The following is a 22,666-nucleotide window of genomic DNA, read 5'->3' as shown; positions in this document are numbered from 1 at the left end:
TCAGAACATTAGAAACAAGTTTATCTGGTCTGATGAAACCAAGATTGAAATCTTTGGCCTGAATGCCAAGTGTCACGTCTGGAGGAAACCTGACACCATCCCAACTGTGAAGCATGGTGGTGCCAGCATCCCTACGGTGAAGCATGGTGGTGGCAGAACCACACAGTGTGGATGTTTATCAACAGCAGGTACTGGGAGACTAGTCGAGATCAAGAAAAAGCTGCACCGAGCAAAGTACAGAGAGATCCTTGATGAAAACCTGCTCCAGAGCGCTCAGGACCTCAGACTGGGGCGAAGGTTCACCTTCCAACAGGACAACGACACTAAGCACACAGCCAAGACAACGCACAAGTGGCTCAATGTCCATGAGTGGCTCAGCCAGAGCCCGGACTTCAACCTGATCGAAAATATCTGGAGAGCTGAAAAAAGCTGTGCAGCGACGCTTCACATCCAACCTGACAGAGCTTGAGAGGATCAGCAGAGAAGAATGGGAGAAACTCCCCAAATACAAGTGTGCCAAGCTTGTAGCATCATACCCAAGAAGACTCGAGGCTGTGATCGCTGCCAAAGGTGGTTCAACAGTACTGAGTAAAGGATCGGAATTATTTTTAAGGATGTAAAGTAACAAAATGTGGAAAAAGTCAAGGGGTCTTAATAATTTACGAATGGGAGTGAAAAGCTACATGTGAAGGGAGGGGGGAGTGTGAACAGCAGCTACGTTACAAAAACCAATGTGTAGGTCACCTATTACTGATTTAACGGGTTAAAACTCCGTCTCCACTTCAAATCATGTGCTTGTTGTGTTCCCCGTCTTCTCCCATCATGTAACTATCTCAGTAGGAAGCCTCCAGATAGATACAGCACATTCGGAAATTCATACTCCTTGACTTTCTCCACATTCTGTTACATCCCTTATTCTAAAATATCACGTTTACATAAGTACCGCTTGGCGTCAAGGTTTGGAAATACACTTTTTGGTCCACCAGCCACTGTGACACGTAGATTTCTAAAAAAATATATTTAATAATCTACTGGACCTCAGATTTTTATTTTTTTTTTTTTACAAAACAAAATATTGTTTTTGCTATAATTACAAGAAGAAACAGATGAGCATGCTATCTGTATTACTAGTAAGAAGGAATTGGGTATCAAGCACAATGAGGAGAGACTTCTCACCTGCCCCTTTACGGGACGGGCCGTTACAGTTGCAGCAACTCAAACATTGAAAAACAACCTAGCGTGTGAACAATACAACGGTCCAGGAAACACTGGGACAAAAACACACCATAGCAGCCTTTGTCAATTCCACCAACATCTACATGTGGCCTTAGTATTTGGGAACCGTTAAAAAAATTAACTAATCCAGTTTTACCACCTGCCAACGTGGCTGGTGAAATTTACATTCTTACCAGGCAATGACAGCATCTGCCCATATTTGGCAGGTCTTAATTTCCAACCCTGCTTGCTGTGTGTTAGCAGAGAAAACTGGCTATGAATGTGATCAATAACCTTTTCTGAGTGAGGATCAGAGGCAAAAATGCAAAACCGAGATCTACCGTTGAGAATGGTTATTATTTTTATTACACGCCTTAAAAATAAGCAACATGAACCAATTAAAACCAGTTCTGTAGCAATGAGGTTTGTGCAGTCGGCTATAGACCCGATACATCACCTCTACATAATGACTACGCTTGAATTACCCTGCCGATGACGTTTAGCCCACGTTCAAATTCTGTTAACACGTTGTGAATATGATCACACTAGTAATAGATCATTTGTTGTATTACTTGAAGACACAACTTAGTGAGCATAATGAGCTATATTTTACTGGGCTGATGGCCTGTATCTGATGGTCAGTCTGAGGGGAGGGAAGGAGGGAGGGAGCAGCGGTGAGGGAGGGAGGCTGTCTCTCATCTGACTCACCATCCATCCCCTCTACCGCCCATCGGCTGAGAAAAGGGGGCAGTCTTCCAGCTGATGGCAAAACTGAGGTATCACTGCGTTATTTCTGCCTCATGCACCAATTCATCATGTCACTATGACCAGAGACAGTGAAATATTCCTCTAAGTTTACGGGAACACTTTGCTATAGTCATTCTATGCAGCGCTGGTTGTAGCATGAGTGTGATAGGGAGATTTTATTTTATTTTTATAATCCACAAAACCAGTGTTCAAGTACTGAATAACTTAAATTTACTCATTAAAACTGCAGCTCTACACTGAATTCATCGAGTCTAGTTTTGAAATCTCACAGGATCAACTTTGCTGTGCGTTCCAGGCTTGTTAATACAGTCTACAGGCTCCAGAAAACTGTGGTGATATTTCTACCTTCAGACACATGAAACGGTTCAACGTGAGAACACTGCCTCACCGGCGTCCGTGCAGCTGAATCAAATGCACCTACTGCCAACAGAGAGGAGGAGGGGGGGAATACATTTGAAACGCAATAAGTCTTTTTTATTTTACTGAAATGTTTGGTGATCGACTAGGAATGCCTTGAAGATCAGTTGGTGACCACGGGTCTATGACTCAAGTTGCTGGAGTTTGGGGGGGGGGGGGGGGGGGTGAAATACATTGCAGTTGCACAAGGACGAAGTCCCTACACCTGAGAAAAACAAGCGTTGTGTGTATTGTAGGTACATTTTTATACTTGCTGGCATATGGTAGTTCCTGAGAACTACTTGAAGGGCCTAAAATGTACTTTTTGATCCACCAGCCAGCGTGGCACGTAGATTTTAAAAAAACAGGCAAGTCAGGTAAGAACAAGTTCTTATTTACAATGACGGCCTATCCCGGGCCAAACCAGGATGACGCTGGGCCAATTGTACGCCGCCCTATGGGATTCCCAATCAAGGCCGGATGTGATACCGCCTGGAATCGAACCAGGGACTGTAGTGACGCATCTTGCACTGAGATGCAGTGCCTTAGACCGCTGCGCCACTCAGGAGCCAATCTACCAGTCAAAACATGTTTTTGTTGCTAAAACTACACCAAAACAAAAAACAGATGTGCATGTTTTGTAATGTTACTAAAACAAAACATGTAATACTAGTGAGAAGTAACGTGGCATATTGCTTTTAACCAAAATATCCCAGATAAGACATTTTTCAACTGCCCCTTTAAGGGCGGGAGGTTACCGAGGTAACGCGACCGGAGTCATGTTTGTGCCTGTGAGATTGAGTCTGACGAGTAGCCGCGTATTCTTCTCTTCCCTAACAGTTTAAATATAAAAACATTGTTTAACAATCTAGCTTGTGAACAAAACAAATGTAACTAGCCAAGAAACACAAGGACAGTCTCACTTCAGTTGACTTTCGTTTCGAGTAAATTAAACCAACTTATGCCGGGGCGCAGCGCTTCTAAAAATGAATATTTCACCTCAGCTCCTCACGTGCACACAGCCCCTAGCCAGGCAGTGTTGAGGCACCAGGTGGGCTAGGCTATAGGATTCCTAGATCTTTGACTTTGTGCGATTAAATTGACCAGCTATGAAACCAAGGAAGAAAAAAACAGCAGAAATATTTTGAAAACAGCTACATTTATGTTACTATAAAATGTGATCATACTAGACTTTTCAATTTACAAAATGTGAGTGAAACTCTCGTACGGTGGAGCTCTGACCACCCACCAACGTGGCGGTTTGAAATAAACACCGTATCCATCAATGTCAAAATCTACACCCTTTTTGCTGCCTCCTGCACAGTTTAACCAATGTCTGCCATGATGATGATGATGAAAAAACTAAAATACATTCAATCACTAATTAGACAGCGTGTCTGTGTCTTGTGTTCCATCTCTGGGCAGACAAACGTTCTAGTCATGTCGAGCTCGTATCCGGACCGGTGGAGAAACAGTCTTGACAAATGGGCAAGTTTGTTTAGCGTCGCCCGGTTCCATAGTTATGCCATACAGTGCTTTGCAAAAGCATTCATCTCCCTTGGTGTTTTTCCTATTTTGTTGCATTACAACCTGTAATTAAAACTGGTTTTAATTTGAATTTCATGTAATACACAACATTTTAATTGGTTAAGTGAAAAGAAAAAAATGACTGCTTTCAACAACAACAAAAAAATATATATAATAATAATGGGAAAGAGGTGTGTGTATATGTATTCATCCCCTTTGCTATGAAGCCCTTAAATAAGATCTGGTGCAACCAATTACCTTCAGAAGTTACATAATTAGTCCACCTGTGTGCATACACACACAGGGAAATTCTTGAGGGAAACCTGTTTCAGTCTTCCAGAGTTTTGAGACTGGGGTGGAGGTTGATCTTCTAGCAGGACAATGACCCTAAGCATACTGCTAAAGCAACACTAAAGTGGTTTAAGGGGAAACATTTAAATGTCTTGGAATGGCCTAGTCAAAGCCCAGACCTCAATCCAATTGAGAATCTGTGGTATGACTTAACGATTGCTGTACACCAGTGGAATCCATCCAACTTGAAGGAGCTGGAGCAGTTTTGCCTTGAAGAATGGGCAAAAATCCCAGTGGCTAGATGTGCCAAGCTTATAGAGAGACATACCCCAAGAGACTTGCAGCTGTAATTGCTGCAAAAGGTGGCTCTGCAAAGTATTGACTTGGGGGGGGTGAATAGTGATGCACGCTCAAGTTGTGTGTCTTGTTTCACAATAAAAAATATTTAGCATCTTCAAAGTGGTAGGCATATTGGGTAAATCAAATGATACAAAAATCTAATTTTAATTCCAGGTTGTAAGGCAACAAAATAGGAAAAATGCCAAGGGGGGTGAATACTTTTGCAAGCCACTGTATATGCTGATATCGTGGCGTGAGTAAATAGCTGGAAGTAACTCAGCAGCTAATACAGGCAGCAGAGTGGAGCCCTCAGCACAGCAGCTAATACAGGCAACAGAGTGGAGCCCTCAACACAGCAGCTAATACAGGCAACAGAGTGGAGCCCTCAGCTCAGCAGCTAATACAGGCAACAGAGTGGAGCCCTCAGCTCAGCAGCTAATACAGGCAACAGAGTGGAGCCCTCAGCTCAGCAGCTAATACAGGCAACAGAGTGGAGCCCTCAGCTCAGCAGCTAATACAGGCAACAGAGTGGAGCCCTCAACACAGCAGCTAATACAGGCAACAGAGTGGAGCCCTCAGCACAGCAGCTAATACAGGCAACAGAGTGGAAAATCAGTAGCTTTAAAAACAAAACTGCACATGTGCAGAAAATCCATATTTTCAGCCTGGGCAAATTGGGATACAGATACTCTGTATGTAAATAGGAAGAAAAGGGGGATGAGAGAGAAGATAGTGGGTGAGATCCCTCTCCTCCCTACAAAACATTGTCTCATTCAATAGGCATCAATATCAACAGGTTTTTTTAAACATTCATGGCAAAACAAGCGATTGTGAAATGAGGAGCTGAGCATCTTGACAGGGTTAAACCTCTCCATTAACCTGACTCCTCGCCTCCCTCCACCAGGAGGGACAGAGAGGAAAATCACTCTGTTAAATCTCATTACTCCTAGTAGCTGCAGAGTTAAAAGATTGGGGTGATGATGCATAAGACTGCAGCCTCTACACAGCCCTCTAGACTGAGCTAACACAACAGGAATTTTTCTGCCTTTGAAATGCTTGGGCGACCTTTAAAACAATAGTCAGCTCCAGAAAGTAGAATAGCAGATTTTATCTTTGTAATCTGCAACATTTTCTCTCAGCTGCATGGCAAAATGTGAATAATTTCAGGAAATTCGCTTTAAAAATGTATATTGGCTCCATAGAAAAGTGTAAAATTGCAGGAAATTGTAGCATTTTTAAGCCAATCTCTGCACACGTTGGGGGGCCTCATTCTTGAAATTTTAACCGTAACGACTCAAACCCTGCCACGCCCACCCACTTAAGCCCCTTTTTGATCCAGAGAAACCCTGGCGCGCACACACACACACTTTCCCCTCAATACGGGCAAGAGAGATCGAAAGACTGAAGACTGTAGAATGGAAGATATGAAAGAACAGAGAGCAACGGTTCAATGCCAGGAAGCAGTTTGAATGAATTCAGAGGGGAGAATCATACAGCCCCCAACTGAATAAATATGTTCTCTTGAACTCAAGAGGCAGAAATACAAGGCCAAATTACATATCTAGTAGCTCAACAGTACCTCTAGTAGCTCAACAAGGCCAAATTACATATCTAGTAGCTCAACAGTACCTCTAGTAGCTCAACAAGGCCAAATTACATATCTACTAGCTCAACAGTACCTCTAGTAGCTCAACAAGGCCAATAGTAGCTCAACAGTACCTTGCTTTCGGACATCCTCCACAGCAGCAGTGAGCTCGTCCTTGAGAAACTGGCTCTCCTTGGCGATCTTCTCTCCTTTATCCAGGAAGTTCAACGTAGCGGTTTCCACCGAGGCAGCCAATACATGGGCCTTCTTAGAGCGACCCTTCTTCTTATTGGACGGACCCTTGTTGCTGGAGTTCACCAGGGTCGTGACCTTTAGGAGCAGGACGTGAGAGAGAGGGGAGAGGTCAAATGCACCAACGTCAGACTGACTCTGCAGTAAAAGATGTGAAACGTTCAGCCATATCTTGCCTCGTCTTTGATTCCATACTAAAACAGCAGAAGTAGCTAGTGCCATTCAAGCCGTTAGGGCTCGAAACCAAGGAACTAATCAAAACAAATCAAATGCATGACCACCAGTTCTAAAAATAAATAAGTGCTTCCAGGAGGCCTATAGCATTGACATCATTTATCAAATTTAACTAAATGTACATTCAGAAAATATTCAGAACACTTAACTTATTCCACATTTTGTTACAGCCTTATTCTAAAATGGATTCAATTGTTGTTCTTTTCATCAATCTACACACAAATATCTCATAACGACAAAGCAAAAACTTTATTTTAGAAATGTATTGAACAAAAACAGAAATATCACATTTACATAAAGTATTCATACTCTTTACTCAGTACTTTGTTGAAGCACCTTTGGCAGCGATTACAGCCTCAAGTCTTCTTGGGTATGACGCTACAAGCTTGGCACATCTGTATTTGGGGAGTTTCTCCCATTCTTCTCTGTAGATCCTCTCAAGCTCTGTCAGGTTGGATGGGGAGTGTCGCTGCATAGCTATTTTCAGGTCTCTACAGAGATGTTCGATCGGGTTCAAGTCCGGGCTCTGGCTGGGCCACTCAAGGACATTGAGCCACTTGTGCGTTGTCTTGGCTGTGTGCTTAGTGTCGTTGTCCTGTTGGAAGGTGAACCTTCGCCCCAGGGTTGAGTGCTCTGGAGCAGGTTTTCATCAAGGATCTTTCTGTGCTTTGCTCTGTTCATCTTTCCCTCGATCCTGACTAGTCTCCCAGTCCCTGCTGCTGAAAAACATACCCACAGCATGACGCTGCCAACACCATGCTTCACCGTAGGGATGGTATTGGCCAGCTGATGAGCGGTGTCTGGTTTCCTCCAATCGGGCTGCCATGTTCCTTTTACTGAAGAGTGGCTTCCGTCTGGCCACTCTACCATAAAGTCCTGCAGAGATGGTTGTCCTTCTGGAAGGTTCTCCCATCTCCACAGAGGAACTCAGGTTCTTGGTCACTTCCCTGACCAAGACCCTTCTCCCCCGATGGCTCAATTTGGCCAGGCGGGCCAGTTCTAGGAAGACTCATGATGGTTCCAAACTTCTTCCATTTAAGAATGATGGAGGCCAATATGTTCTTGGGGACCTTCAATGCTGCAGACATTTTTTGGTACCCTTCCCCAGATCTGAGCCTCGACACAATCCTGTCTCGGAGCTCATGGCTTGGTTTTTGCTCTGACATGCACTGTCAACTGTGGGACCTTATATTTACAGGTGTGTGCCTTTCCAAATCATGTCCAATCAATTGAATTTACCACCAGCTGGACTCCAATCAAGTTGTAGAAACATCTCAAGGATGATCAATGGAAACAGGATGCACCAGAGCTGATTTTCAAGTCTCATGGCAAATGGTCTGAATAATTACAGTACCAGTCAACGGTTGAGACATTCACACGCATTCAAGGTGTCCTTTATTTTTACTATTTTCTACATTGTAGAATAAAAGTGATGACATCAAAACTATGGAATAACACATGGGAAAGTGGGATACCTAGTCAGTTGTACAACAAAGCATTCAACTGAAATGTGTTTAACCAAACCCCTCTGAATCAGAGAGGTGCGGGGGGGGGGGGGATGCCTTAATTGACATCCATGTCATCGGCGCCTGAGGAAAGGTGGAGTCAACTGCCTTGCTCAGAGGCAAAACGGCAAATTTGTACCTTGACAGTTCAGTGATTCGATCCAGCAACCTTTCGGCTACTGGCCCAACGCTCTAACTACTAGGCTACCTGCCGAATCATGTAGTAACCAAAGAAAGAGTTAAACAAAACATAATTTCGATTTTGTAGCCAACCTTTGCCTCGATGACAGCTTTGCACACTTGGCATTCTCTCAACCAGGTTCATGAGCAAGTCACCTGGAATGCATTTCAATTAACAGGTGTGCCTTCACTTAATTTGTGGAATTTCTTTCCTTCTTAAAGTGTTAGAGCCAATCAGTTGTGTTGTGACACGGTATGGCTGGTATATAGAAGCCAGCCCTATTTGATAAAAGACCAAGTCCATATTACGGCAAGATCAGCTCAAATAAGCAAAGTGTAACGGCAGTCCATTAAAGGCATTTAGGTCAGTCAAGTCGGAACATTTCAAGAACTTTGAACGTCACAGGAAAGGAAGACCCAGAGTTACCTCTGCTGCAGATGATAAATTCATTAGAGTTAACAGCCTCAGATTGCAGCCCAAATAAATGCTTTACAGAGTTCATGTAATACACATGTCAACATCAACTGTTCAGAGGAAACTGTGAAATCAGGCCTTCATGGTCAAATTGCTGCAAAGAAACCACCACTAAAGGACACCAATAAGAAGAAGGGAATTGCTTGGGCCAAGAAACATGAGCAATGGACATTAGACCGGTGGAACTCTATCCTTTGGTCTGAGGAGTCAAAATTTGAGATTTGGGGGTGCTTTGCTGGTGATACTGTTAGTGATTTATTTAGAATTCAAGGCACACTTAACCAGCATGGCTACCACAGCATTCTGCAGCGATACACCATCCCATCTGGTTTGCACTTAGTGGGACTATCATGTGTTTTTCAACAGGACAATGACCCAACACACCTCCAGGCTGTGTAAGAGCTATTTGACCAAGAAGGAGAGTGATGGAGTGCTGCATCAGATGACCTGGCCTCCACAATCACCCGACCTCAATCCAACTGAGATGGGTGGGTGGCTACTTTGAAGAATCTCAAATAGAAAATATATTTTGATTGGTTTAACACTTTTTTGGTTACTACATGATTCCATATGTAACTTTATAGTTTTGATGTCTTCACTATTTTTCTACAATGTAGAAAATAGTAACAATTAACAAGTAGGAGTCTAAACTTTTGACTGGTATTGTTTTTTCTACTTATTATAAATGTGCAAAAAATTTGGAAAAACCTGTTTTCACTTTGTCATTGTGGGGTATTGTGTGTAGATTGATGAGGGAAAATGTTTTTAATCCATTTTAGAATAAGGCTGTAACAAAATGTGGAAAAAGCCAAGGGATGAGTTTGGATCCATGATGGATTGTTAAAATATATGTATTCTGACCTGTGTGACCAAGGGCTCCAGCAGCCTCTCCACAGCCAGGGTACGGATCTCCAGGCTCTTTGGATCCCATTTGAAGTTTATGTTGGCCGTGTTTATGGCTGTCATGTTCACTCCGTATCTGAGAAGGAGAAGAGAGAGAGATGGTGAGATTATGACAAAATGGATGTCTGGGGCTTGGCTAGGTCATTCATCAGATGGGGGTGGGGGGGGGGGGGTTAAGCCACACACCATGACAACAACAAAGCACACTTTCACCCTGGAGGTACACTACATTTCAACTGACCTCTGACCCGTGTGCAGCATAGAACAGTATTGGGCCATCTAGCCTAGATACGGGCTACCTACCTACCTACACACACTCACCATAAGGCCTTAAACGGCATGGAATAAAATGAAAAGCTGTGAAACCCATTGAAAAATGTGTTTATTGAACCAATTCATGCTACACCGATTTGGGAAACCCTGCTGCAACCCTGGCAACAAACAGAAAAGAATTTTTTTTTTAAAGTCTCGACACCCTATTCCCTATGTAATACACTGCTTTGACCAGGGTACACAGTGTGCCGGGCAAAAGTAGTGTGTGTGTGTGTGTGTGTGCATGTACGTATGGGGAAAAGGATGCCATTGGGAAGAACCCATGGTGTCGTCGTGACAATTGGGACAGACGCCATTTTAAATATGGATGCTCCCTCATCAGAGGAGACAGGTCTCTCTCCATCATTGTTAGACAGACAGCCATAAGTGGAGCAGAGTAACATATTGGCCCTTATTCGATTTTCCTTTTCATGCAGCGACAGGCCTTGTATTGATTAGTCTTAACGCACTGAGTGGCAGGCAGGGATAATCAGGATGCCCCGAGGGCTGAGCAGGGATGGACCCAGGACCCTGCCTGCCTGCCTGGTCTAAACTGAGGGGGCTGTCTCTCAATACACTGAGGGGGCTGTCTCTCAATACACTGAGGGGGCTGTCTCTCAATACACTGAGGGGGCTGTCTCTCAATACACTGAGGGGGCTGTCTCTCAATACACTGAGGGGGCTGTCTCTCAATACACTGAGGGGGCTGTCTCTCAATACACTGAGGGGGCTGTCTCTCAATACACTGAGGGGGCTGTCTCTCAATACACTGAGGGGGCTGTCTCTCAATACACTGAGGGGGCTGTCTCTCAATACACTGAGGGGGCTGTCTCTCAATACACTGAGGGGGCTGTCTCTCAATACACTGAGGGGGCTGTCTCTCAATACACTGAGGGGGCTGTCTCTCAATACACTGAGGGGGCTGTCTCTCAATTTTTATCTTATTTTTTATTTAACCTTTATTTAACCAGGAAGGGCTCATTGAGATTTAAAATCTATTTTTCAAGAGCGTCCTGGCCAAGATAGGCAGCACCAAGTCATTACAAAAATTACAGACAGACAACATGAAACACTACAAGTAATCTAGTAAAAAACCATTGAATTCACAAGAGTATAACAATATCAAAAACAGCAAATTAAAAACATTGACAGGTCAGGGAATCAGCCTCAAAATCCTTCATCAGTGATTTAAAAACACCAATCGGGACAAGTTCTTCCAGTTTAAAATTATTTTGTAAGGTGTTCCAAGACGATGGCGCAGAGTACATAAAAGCCCTTTTACCAAATTCAGTTGGGACATTTGGAACAGTTAGCAGGATAAAGTCTAGCGAACGAAGTGAGTACCCACCACATTTCTGAACAATAAAAATGCCCAAATAAAAAGGTAGTAAACCCAAAATGGCTTTGTAAATAAAAGTATACCAGTGACTGAGCCTACGAGTGACAAGAGAAGGCCAGCCAACCCTGGTATATAAAGTGCAGTGGTGCGTAAGGGTTTTGCAGTTTAAAATAAATCTCAAAGTGCCATGGTAAAGAGTGTCAATTGATCTCAAACACTGAGCGGAAGCATTCATATATAAAATATCCCCATAGTCTAGTAAAGGCATAAATGTAGCTGATACTAGCCTCCTTCTGGCTTCAAAAGAAAAACAGGCCTTATTCCTAAAATAAAATCCCAATTTCAATACACTGAGGGGGCTGTCTCTCAATACACTGAGGGGGCTGTCTCTCAATACACTGAGGGGGCTGTCTCTCAATACACTGAGGGGGCTGTCTCTCAATACACTGAGGGGGCTGTCTCTCAATACACTGAGGGGGCTGTCTCTCAATACACTGAGGGAGCTGTCTCTCAATACACTGAGGGAGCTGTCTCTCAATACACTGAGGGAGCTGTCTCTCAATACACTGAGGGGGCTGTCTCTCAATACACTGAGGGGGCTGTCTCTCAATACACTGAGGGGGCTGTCTCAAATGTAACCCTATTACCTACATAGTGCACTACTTTCTGACCAGGGCCCCATCTAGTAGGGTGTCCAATCAAACAAAAAAGCATCCTTTGACCAATGGATAAAATAATATGTTAATTAAGCAATAAGGCCAGGGGGGTGTGGTATATGGCCAATATACCACAGCTAAGGACTGTTCTTACACACGACCCAACGAGGAGTGACTGGATACAGCCCTTAAGCCGTGGTATATTGGCCATATACCACAAATCCCTGAGGTTCCTTACTGATATTATAAACTGGTTACCAACGTAATTAGAGCAGTAAAAATGTAACATTTTGTCATACCCGTGGTATACGGTCTGATATACCCCGGCTGTCAGCCAATCAGCATTCAGGGCACAAACCACCCAGTTAATAATTGTAAATATAATCATTTAAGAAAACCAATTGGTCCAACCCTCATTTCCCTACCGTTCAAAAGTTATTGGAGGTATTACCCTTGTAGAATGGCTATAGTCGGGGTGGGGGGGGGGAGCTGTCGAATTTGGACAATTTAGTCAGCTAGGCTGGATTCTGTGCAAGAATTAAGGCTACTGGTTAACTGACAGGCTCACTCTCCTGTTGAACTTAACCTCTTTCTTCTCCAATCCACAGGACATGAAACACTAGAGGTAAAGATGGACAGGCGTCACGTTGAGTTCAGAAATCTACCTTTTCAAAATGCAGATCAAAAAAAAAAATATTAATTTTAACCATTTCACCAGCGTTTTATATTGACAGTCAGTTATGTTTTGTTCAATAGTGTGATCAGGTATGTGAAACTATAGGTTTCATTAGAGCAACACATTCAGTAGAAAATGGCTTCATTTTCATCAGATGACAACAGAAGTAATACGCCATCTGGCTAGCAGCCACACAAGTAAATGAGCTTATAAAGCGAAAAAGCAAGGTATTTTTTGGGGGCAAAAATGATGCATTGCCATTAGGCTACATTTCTAATGTTTATCATAGAAGATGTAGCCAGGAACATTTCCTAATATTTTACTTTAAGTTTAATCTTGCATTCTGACAGTCTGACAGTTTGCTACACTGTCAGACTGCTGATAGAAATCCCCATTTGTGAATTCTCATCCATGAATTCACATGCGAATGGAGAAGTGCAACTGAAGCACAAAATGAGTCTGATGCCGAGCAGAAATAACAAGGATATTAGATCAGCATTTACAAAACTAAGCAAGATATTTCTACTGTGTTTTTTTTATCTCTGTCTGGGTGAAAAAACGTACGACAACTCCTGATGGATTTCCACTGAGACACGAATATCCATCAGCATTATCATATTTGAGCATACGCTTTTCATACCAGTTCCAAAATCTGGTTATTTTTCATATATTTCTTCACAAAAACATTCATCTCTGACATGTCAACAGAGCACAAAGCGTACACTAAGCCTTTTACATTCAAAGCCTTTTACATTCAAAGCCTTTTACATTCAACGCCTTTTACATTCAACTCAGCTCGTGTCATGCTAATTTCACTTTTTGCAACCCGCGTAAACAACTGACACCCACCACAAAATGTAAAATCCTCAATTTGTTATGAGAAACCTGCACCACTGAATGGAGCTGGGTGCTTATTATCAGATGTATTAGGCTACAAATTTGTTGGGATATAATGTTAATGATATGTTGGAGAAAGGCACCAATGAACAACTCAGAACATGAATAATCATATTTGTCTAGGTAAAATTTATTTTATAGCATAAGGAAGTGACATTTCATCACCAAAGCACATATTCACTCACTCAGAGTGGATGGACACCCTATATATAAAGAATAAGGTGCTATTTGGGATGTGGGCTGAGACTTATTGGAGAGGGGTGGAGAGGGTAGGCTGGTCAGTTCAATTGGGTTTACCAGGGTGGGGTAGGAGGGAATTCGTATAACAATGGCGGAATTTAGGCCAATGCCAGTCAAGGAAAAACATTTTTATCTAAAACCGAATCTATGCAAGTCAACTAGTTAGCTAGGACTACATAAAGTTAGATAGTGATAAATGGTAGGGTTATGAGAATTCGTTTCTGGTGGGCCTATTTATAGAAATGATTGGATATACAATATGATTGGATAAACTGTCAGTGAGAGAACATGTTTTGGGTTGCTGTGAGATACAGTATCTAGTCGAGGACACGGGGACGACAGCAGTAAAGTGATTGAGCGTTAGCTATTTATTATTCAATATAAAAAATATACTTGGGGGGAAAAAAAACATTTTTTACACTTTTCGTTAGATCAGGTTAGGAGCATCATTCATGCACGGATTACAATGGAAGTGCGGGTGGGGAGGGCGGTGGCCCAATTCTTCCCTCTGGCTGCATTTCAACTGGGACGTTGGGAATGTCAGGAAGTTCACGCTAGTTAACCAACTAAAACATTTTCACTTAACTAGCTTACCAACTAATGTTATGTCCTGTCGATGAATTTCTAGTTTGGCTTTACATCGGAGCTGGTTTTGCAATATGACAAACACTTGTAGTTGGCGGCGAGTTGGTTGCCTTTGGCTAACTTGGTTAGCTAGCTAACATTAGCTGACAAGTGGCCACATCGAAATCCCACGCAACTTCAAACAGTTAACGTTACTGCTATGATTGTTGAAATTAGCAACAAAGTTAATTTACTGACAAACTTTAAAGTTTATAACTAGTTATCTACTACAGTATTTATCACTGTTTGCTATTTAACTAACGTTAGTTACACCTGGCTAACGTTAGGTATTCGCTAGCTAATGTTTGCTAACACAATACTAGCGAGACACGTACAATTTAGTTTCGTATTACGTTGAAAACAATTCAAATTAAATGGTGACAAATAGTAAATGTAACGTACTAAAACAAAGACAAACAGCTACTTTTGCAACAAAAACAAACGTAATCACAGTGTAAACTTACCGAAAGACAATACACTTGAAAACTTTTCCAGCTAAAAAAAAACGCCTCAAAATGGTGGAATGCAATCGGGAATTCGTCCAGGGATTAAAAAGTTTCCTCTTTCCCAACCAACGTCACTCCCTCGAGAGTTATAGCTTCGATACTTTTATGGATGTTTGCTAAACTATTGAAAGTCACAGCATACGAGTGGCGATAAATGTTGGAATACAAAAGGATTCCGCAACTTCGATAAACGTTTCGGTCAGAACGGTTGGCTGTTCCCGGCAGGGTGGATCAACAATAGGGGGAGGCGGGGGGTCAGCGTGCTATTTCCTGAAGTCACGGAAGGGCAGACGAGGCTCTGACAGGACAAATACATTATCAGGTGTTTAGGGCGTGGTGCTGAAATGACAACGCTTGACTTTATAAGGACCTAATGACGAATTTCTAATGAAACCTAATGGAAGCAATTTCTTATATATTCTAGCTAATCAGTTTACCTGGAGTAGGTATCCAATTTCCAGGTTTAAAGATTGCAAAATTATTTAATTAAACTTGTTGTAATTCATGATGTTTTTATAGCCTATTTAGCCAAACCAGTAGCCTTTGAAACATTTGTTAGGCTTAGTAGGCTATTAATACATGAATACAACCATTCCAATTAAATTAGGCCAGGGGTTCATAAACTTTTTCAGCTCAAGACCCAAATGAGTAATTGAAAATCCTTCGTGACCCAAATCGTCCTCCAACAACCCAACCTCAAATCTAGGATCAGTATTGCCTTTTAGATCATAATGAATGGACAGGGAGGACCTGATCCTAGATCAGCACACCTACTTTGGGACACTTAAGGGATTTTTATTTACATAAAAAATATACTATTGGTTCCACTTTGCGTCTTTATGAACATCTCACAACCCCCTGACCAATTAAATGTATTCAGAAATAGCTTGTCATCAAAACATGTAGGTGGCTCTCAAAGTTGTCAGTCAAACCCTGTATCTCCGCCACAGCTGTTGAAGTGAAGCTCACGTCTTCACTCCTGAGGATGTGTTTGTTAGTGGGCTCTTAGCCAGATGCGATCAGAGGTAAATTGCACTTTAATATTATGTATTTCTGGAGTAAGGTAAGTATTTCTCAGATATAATTCTGCTGTTGACATTGTGTTTTGAGGGTTTCGGCTGGTTAGCTTTGGCTAACCCAGAATCTGACAGACAACGTTTAATCTCCTGTTTTTAGCTCCCCATCACTCCCTCGTCACTTTTTCCTTACTCATCACTTCTGGTCGTCACTTCCTGATGAACGCGGAAAGAGTTAGAGCTCGGTTTGTTGTTTTTAAAAAGTTTGGTTACTTGTCAACAAACAAAAAGAGTTCTACAAGCAGGGGCCTGTTGCACAAAACTAGGATAAGGGATTAAGCCAGGATATCTTGGTGATCCTGGCTCAATTGATCCGTAATCCGGTTGCACTAAAGATGGATAGGGGGCAGGAGGATATGTTATGGTATAAATTACCATGGAGATTTATTCTGTGGAGCTAGCCTGCTCCAGACCAGGCTAAATTCCAGGATCTATTTAATCTCATCCCTAATGTCAGTCAGCAGTCACCACAAATGGAAACCAATAGTTATTTCACTGCTCACTATACATTGTTATCACATATAACTAGACCCACTGTTATTATTTAAACGTTTGTGATCATTAATTTCAATGATTTTGGATAAAAAATGATTTTTAGATGATGTTGCTATCATTAGATAATTTACAGTTTCCCATAGACTATAAGGCTATATATAAAATGATAGAATATTAGGGCCACAGAGGGGAAAAAAACACAAGTCATAATATTGTAACCAGTTGTTTTAAAGGAGGACAGTTGTTAAAATGACAGATGTGGGGCATTTCGTGAAATTGTACTTCAGTATGGTTTCATAAACAAAGACATGCTGATGTGCCAGAATATTAAGTATCACATTGTCATAAGTATCAAAACTGTAAAAACAATATGTAGCTTTTCTGCAGAAAGAACCAGCCTCATAAATTTATGACTTTATCCTTTTTCTTCAGTGTGGCCCTAGTACTCTGTCATATAAACAAATACACATTCCATATGAATATAAAAACACAATGTGTAACATTATGTTCCTTTATTGAATAAGGACAAAACAAAGCAGGTAAACCATCAGCTCCTTTTGAAACTGAAGTCACAGTGACTCTACAAGATGGAAAGCACAGAATCCAAGCATATTATACAAAATGATACATACACATTCAAAGGTCTGTATATAACACACCCTGCATGTCTGCACACTAAAATAAATGCAGGACAAATCCATACACATCAACTGAACAGACAAATGAATGGATGCAGTAGCCTCCCTGCAGCCTTGTATTACACACAGTATACCGCACAAACATCATAAGAGGCCAAATTCGTCAAAAAACGAACCCAAAAAAACCCAAATTCCTCTGCCACCGCAGGACATATTTAACCAAAATTGAAAGCACACATACTAACTAAAATAATTCAACACATATTGGTCCCTCAGCAGCCGACCACTGTCGTCATCAGGGAAGATTGCCGGATTGTCCCAGTCCATGGCTGGTGGCACTCTGGGGGGCCTCTCCTTCCTCAGGCAGGCCACATTGTGGAGGACAGCACAAGCCACAGTAATATCACATGCCCTAACAGGGCTGACCCTTAATTTGTGAAGGCAGTGAAAGCGTGCCTTCAGGAGGCCAAAGGTCATTTCAACTCTGGCCCTGGTCCTGGCATGGGCATGGTTGTAGGCCTGCTGTGCTTCCTGGGGGTCTGTGAAAGGTGTCAGGAGAAAAGGCTGGCAGCCAGTCTCCCAGCAACACACCAGAGAATTCACCTGTCAACACAAAATCTCATCATTACTACCTCATAAACACAGTGATATTCTTGACACAGCCATGATGGTTATAAATAGGGGTTGTGTGGCTTACCTTGTGATAGGCACTGATAGATTTCAGAGGCCCGAAAGATTCTGGAGTCATGGACTGAGCCAGGCCATTTTGCCACAACATTGCTGATCACACAGTCAGCATTGCAGACCATCTGAAATCATAAGATGAGGAATATTACACCAATCAATGCACATCACTGGCAATGCAGAGTGTTCGTCAATGGACAATATCAAAAAGTTATGTTCACCTGAACATTAATGCTGTGAAAGGATTTCCTATTCACAAAATCGGCCTCATGGGCACCTGAGGGGGCTTTTATCCTTATGTGTGTGCAGTCCACTGCACCAATGACATTGGGGAAACCTGTCACACAAAGTAATGAGTATCCTACTATGTGTTAACAGTTGTCCTGTCATTTGTAGATCCTCTTACCTGCAATCCTATAGAACTCCTCTTTGATGTCACAGAGTCTTCTGTGGCCAGGGAAGGAGATGAAGACATCTGCTAATGCTTTGATAGCCAGACACACACTCCTTATTGTGCGGCAAATTGTGGCCTTGTTCAGCATCCCCCACTGAGTACAGGAAGGCTCCACTAGCAAAAAAGCGCAAGGCCACACAAACCATTTGCTCCACACTCAGTGCATGGCTCCGTGCAGTGCGGTGCTTAATCCTGGGACCCAGTAGTCTGCATAGATACCTGATGCCATCTGCAGAAAACCTGTATCTTTCATATAGATGGTCATCAGGGAAGGCCAGTGGGTCCAACCGGTCCCTGAAGACCCTTTCTCGCCTGAAGGCTCTCCTCAGCACAAGTGCTTCTTCATCCACCACATCTCGCACAAATGGGCATGCCATTGTCAGAGCAGAAAGGAACACACAATTTTGGGCCTTCATATAGGCTAGTGGCCACACCTGGTGCTGGGGGGGTGGGCAAAAGAGGGCGATGCCTTATAACGATGACTTGGTTGTACTGATTGCTGGGAAAATAAAAAAAAACTTAGAAAGATGCCACCGTCCTGTGTGCTCACAATAAGAGCTCATATGTCATGGCTCACTTGACTTTACGAGAATATACCTAATTTTTATTTTGAGCTGTGTCATCTTCTTGGAGCTGGGGGAGGAAAGAAAAATAATGATTAATACATTTGTGTTACAGTTAGCATACAGTGTACATTGAAGGCATATCTCACCTCCCTCTCAAGTTTTTTTATTTCAAGGTCCAGTTTCCTAATTGTCCTCTTTTTTATTTCGGACTCCAGTGCAAGATTTTCCATCTTTTTCTTCTTGTACTGAATGTCTATGTCTGCCAGTTCTATTTGGCGCCGGAGGTGGTTGCCATACAACTTTCTGATAGCTTGTGAGCTCTGTGAACACAATACAATTAGCGCAGCTGGAATTTGGCAGGATGTGGTGTCCTTTTATTAATACGCACTATGTTGCCAGGCTGGTTTTCCCACTGTATAGCATCTGGGTCCTGTAAAATAAATTAGATTTTTTGATTTTGATGAGGACTCCTCACCATTGTAGAGTAAATAGTACTTTCACAGTCTTAACATGATACCTCATGCCTTCTGGAATCCAGAGAGATGGTCTCCTCCTCATCATCGTCTCCATCATGTGCTGTTGCTGCTGCACTGGGGCCTTCACCCTATCACATTTAATCGGATTCATATTGAAGCTAGTAGACAAGACATGCCAGGCCTACAGTATGCCTTTGATGGAGTACTCACTGGATCAGCATCGTCTGGTGCTTGTGCTGGTGGCTCTAACAGGAACACAGTGCTGCCAGACACTGCAAGGCAATAGGTAAACCAAAGTCAGACAGTCCAAATTGATTCAATATGAATGTGGTTGTATCCCATGTAGAGATGGAAGGACATACCTTGAATGAAGCGGGTGGCATCTTGGGAGGAACCTATGCTCGTCTCTTTCCCCCCAGGGATCCCCTCTAAGACGGGCCTGCCTTTATTTAGCTCCAAGGCCATGTCCTCTGCTGGGGTAAGGTCAGCCTTTGGTGACCCACCACCCGTGCCTTGTCTGTGGGTATTCTTTTTCACTGCTAAAACAGTACAGACAATGTGTGAGCAGGCACCTTCTGGGTACAATATATGCTTGTGCTTTGTTAAATATTAGTCAGGGACCATACCATTCTGCAGAATGTTCTTGTATTTGATTTTGACCTGCTGCCATGTCCGTTTTGGCCCGTTCATGTTTAATCTACACACACACACACACACACACACACACATTTAATGGAGTCACACTGCAAAAAATTACTTGGTATTTTTGTCTTGTTTTCAGTAAAAATATCAAAAAATTTATCATAGCTTTATACAGTGTGATGGAGTTACTTTACACAATTTCACTCATATCTGCAGTGCATTTCAATTAAAAATTTAACCGTTTCATAATTACAGTACAACTGCATTTTTGGAGATGTGAATTAAATATTGGAATTGTAATTGTGATGTTTCAGCGGAGCGGTGAGTGTGTAATTGTGCACTACTTACGCATTCAGGCGGTCTGCAATACTTTGCCACGCTTTTTCTCTTTGCTTTATCACTGTGGCGGTGTTGCCTTTCTTCTTAATTATATCTTTTACCTCCTCGTATGCCTCCATGAGGATTTGTGCTTCCGACGGGGAAAAGTACGCGGCTCTAGTTGCCATGGTAAATCAGTTAATCTGTGATCTGTGGCGGGGTCTATTTGAGTGAGCCGTGAGCGCGCACCTATCCAGGATTGGTTTCACCTGGCTTAATGAATCCGTGTCTGCTCATCCTGGCTTGGTCTTTGTGCAACCAATTAAGCCTGGACGCACATGTTTTGGCTTCATTGAGCTCAGCTGAGTCATTTATCCCGGATGTCTTAATTCTACTTTTGTGCAACAGGCCCCAGTTGTTACAACAACAATAACAATAGCTTCATGTGTTTTGTCCAAATACTGGTGGAGTCAACTAATAACAGTATGGAGAGGTCCAGGACCTGAAGAACAGTTTGCAGTTCACCCAGGGTCAGCTCGACGAGTTTAAACAGGAGAACAGAGAGGTCCAGGACCTGAAGAACAGTTTGCAGTTCTCCCAGGGTCAGCTCGACGAGTTTAAACAGGAGAACGGCAAGATGACAACAATCTGGAAGTCATTGAGAGAGGACATCAGTTCTGTATGTGAATCCATGATAACAATGACAGAGAAATCAGATCATCTCGAGGGACAATCAAGGCGGAACAACATGGCTGTGGACGGAATTGCAGAATCTCCACATGAGACCTTGACAGAGTCTGAGGACAAAGTGAGGGAAATGATTTCGATGAAACTGAAGATGGACCACAGGAAGATTGAGGTGGAGCGCACCCACAGGACTGGAAAACCCTCCACCGGCCCAGGTGACCGGCCCAGGTGACCGGCCCAGGTGACAGGCCCTGGTGACAGGCCCAGGTGACAGGCCCAGGTGACAGGCCCAGGTGACAGGCCCTGGTGACAGGCCCAGGCCAATAGTGGTCAAGTTCCTGCGGTTCAAGGACAAGGTAGCTGTTCTGGAAAGAGCCAAGAACTTGAGAGGAACGTATATCTTCCTCAACGAGGACTATCCTGAAGCTGTGCGCCAGAAGAGAAAAGAACTTATCCCAGCCATGAAAGCTTCCAGAATGCATAAGGACATTGCTTACATCCACTATAACAGGCTCATTGTCCCCCCTCCCTCCCAAAAGCCTGGAAGGGATGAGAGAGCCAAGACTATGGGTTCGTAGCTTGAACCCCACAGAACACACACACACACACACACACACACACACACCAACTGATTAATGGACGGCTGAATGTATATTTTTGTCTCTTGCTTTGTTTGCTCTTTTCCATATTATGTCTCTGATCAGCTACCCAGGAAAGGGCTGGAAACATCCCATAATAATATATGTAGTCTTAGAAATAAGGTTCATGAAATCAATAACTTGCTAACATCAAATAACATTCATATATTAGCCATTTCTGAGACTCACTTAGATAATTCCATTGATGATACAGCAGTAGCAATACAAGGATATAACATATATAGAAGAGACAGGAATGCTTATGGGGGAGGTGTTGCTGTATATATTCAGAACCATATCCCTGTAATGCTTAGAGAATATCTTATGTCAAATAAAATTAAATTGTATTAGTCACATGCGCTGAATACAACAGGTTACAGTGAAATGCTTACTTACAAGCTCTTTAACCAACAATGCAGTTTCAAAAAATATAATTTAACTTGTCAACTATTATTGAAGTGTTGTGGTTGCAGATACACCTGGCACATCTAAAGCCTTTTCTTTTGGGGTGTTGCTATGGGCCACCAAGTGCTAACAGTCAGTATGTGTGAAATGCTTGATAGTGTACGTGATGTAAACAGAGAGGTCTACTTTGTTGGGGACCTGAATATTGACTGGTTTTCATCAAGCTGTCCCCCTCAAGAGGAAGCTTCTCACTGTATCCAGTGCCTGTAATCTGGTTCAGGTTATTAATCAACCTACCAGGGTGTGTACAAACACTACAGGAACAAGATCATCCACATGTATCCATCACATTTTTACTAATTCTGTAGAACTTTGTTCTGAAGCTGTATCTGGACCGATTGGATGCAGTGATCACAATATAGTGGCTATATCCAGGAAAGACAAAGTTCCAACAACTGGACCTAAAATAGTACAAGAGATCATACAAATATTTTGTTGTGACTCTTATGTGGATGATGTTAAAAATACCAAAAAAAATAAAATGTTATTAGTTACATGCTCCGAATACAACAGCTGTAGACCTTAGAGTGAAATGCTTACTTACGAGCTCCTAACCAACAATGCAGTTTAAAAAAAATACGGATAAGAATAAGGAGTAAAAGTAACA

General features: G+C 42.5%; 2 protein-coding genes across 3 annotated transcripts in view; both read right to left on the bottom strand.

Annotated features, from left to right (window-relative positions):
* The window catches only part of LOC139574671 (catenin alpha-1), a 251,524-nt gene extending 236,316 nt beyond the window's left edge, over nucleotides 1-15,208 (bottom strand). For both annotated transcript variants that reach the window (XM_071399447.1, XM_071399448.1), the window contains exons 1-3: nucleotides 14,879-15,208; nucleotides 9,629-9,746; nucleotides 6,256-6,451 (exon numbers count right to left, since the gene is read on the bottom strand). In XM_071399447.1, coding sequence (XP_071255548.1) covers nucleotides 6,256-6,451; nucleotides 9,629-9,733 — 301 coding nt within the window. In that variant the 5' untranslated portion in view covers nucleotides 9,734-9,746; nucleotides 14,879-15,208. The remainder of the gene's footprint in view (nucleotides 1-6,255; nucleotides 6,452-9,628; nucleotides 9,747-14,878) is intronic.
* A 1,780-nt stretch (nucleotides 15,209-16,988) lies between these two features.
* LOC139574670 (myb/SANT-like DNA-binding domain-containing protein 4) lies at nucleotides 16,989-20,729 on the bottom strand. Its single transcript, XM_071399446.1, has 11 exons — nucleotides 20,300-20,729; nucleotides 19,936-20,006; nucleotides 19,672-19,848; nucleotides 19,520-19,581; nucleotides 19,351-19,437; nucleotides 19,222-19,263; nucleotides 18,980-19,153; nucleotides 18,865-18,900; nucleotides 18,220-18,766; nucleotides 17,827-17,938; nucleotides 16,989-17,732 (listed from the first exon to the last, which is right to left on the bottom strand). The coding sequence occupies exons 1-8, from the start codon at nucleotides 20,455-20,457 to the stop codon at nucleotides 18,865-18,867; spliced, it is 807 nt and encodes a 268-aa protein (XP_071255547.1). The 5' UTR covers nucleotides 20,458-20,729; the 3' UTR covers nucleotides 16,989-17,732; nucleotides 17,827-17,938; nucleotides 18,220-18,766.
* Nucleotides 20,730-22,666: the final 1,937 nt, after the last annotated feature.

This window comes from Salvelinus alpinus, chromosome 4, assembly GCF_045679555.1.
Source record: "Salvelinus alpinus chromosome 4, SLU_Salpinus.1, whole genome shotgun sequence".
In the NCBI taxonomy this organism is placed as follows: domain Eukaryota; kingdom Metazoa; phylum Chordata; class Actinopteri; order Salmoniformes; family Salmonidae; genus Salvelinus; species Salvelinus alpinus.
The sequence above is the reverse complement of the archived record's forward strand: the minus strand, read 5'-3'. Positions and strand labels throughout refer to the sequence as shown.

Coding starts and splice junctions, on each gene's coding strand:
- LOC139574670 (XM_071399446.1), bottom strand. CDS start 20,457: ATGGCAACTAGAGCCGCGTACTTTTCCCCGTCGGAAGCACAAATCCTC. Junction 20,007..20,299: donor ATTGCAGACCGCCTGAATGC/GTAAGTAGTGCA, acceptor GTGTGTGTGTAG/ATTAAACATGAACGGGCCAA. Junction 19,438..19,519: donor CACCAGACGATGCTGATCCA/GTGAGTACTCCA, acceptor TAAATGTGATAG/GGTGAAGGCCCCAGTGCAGC.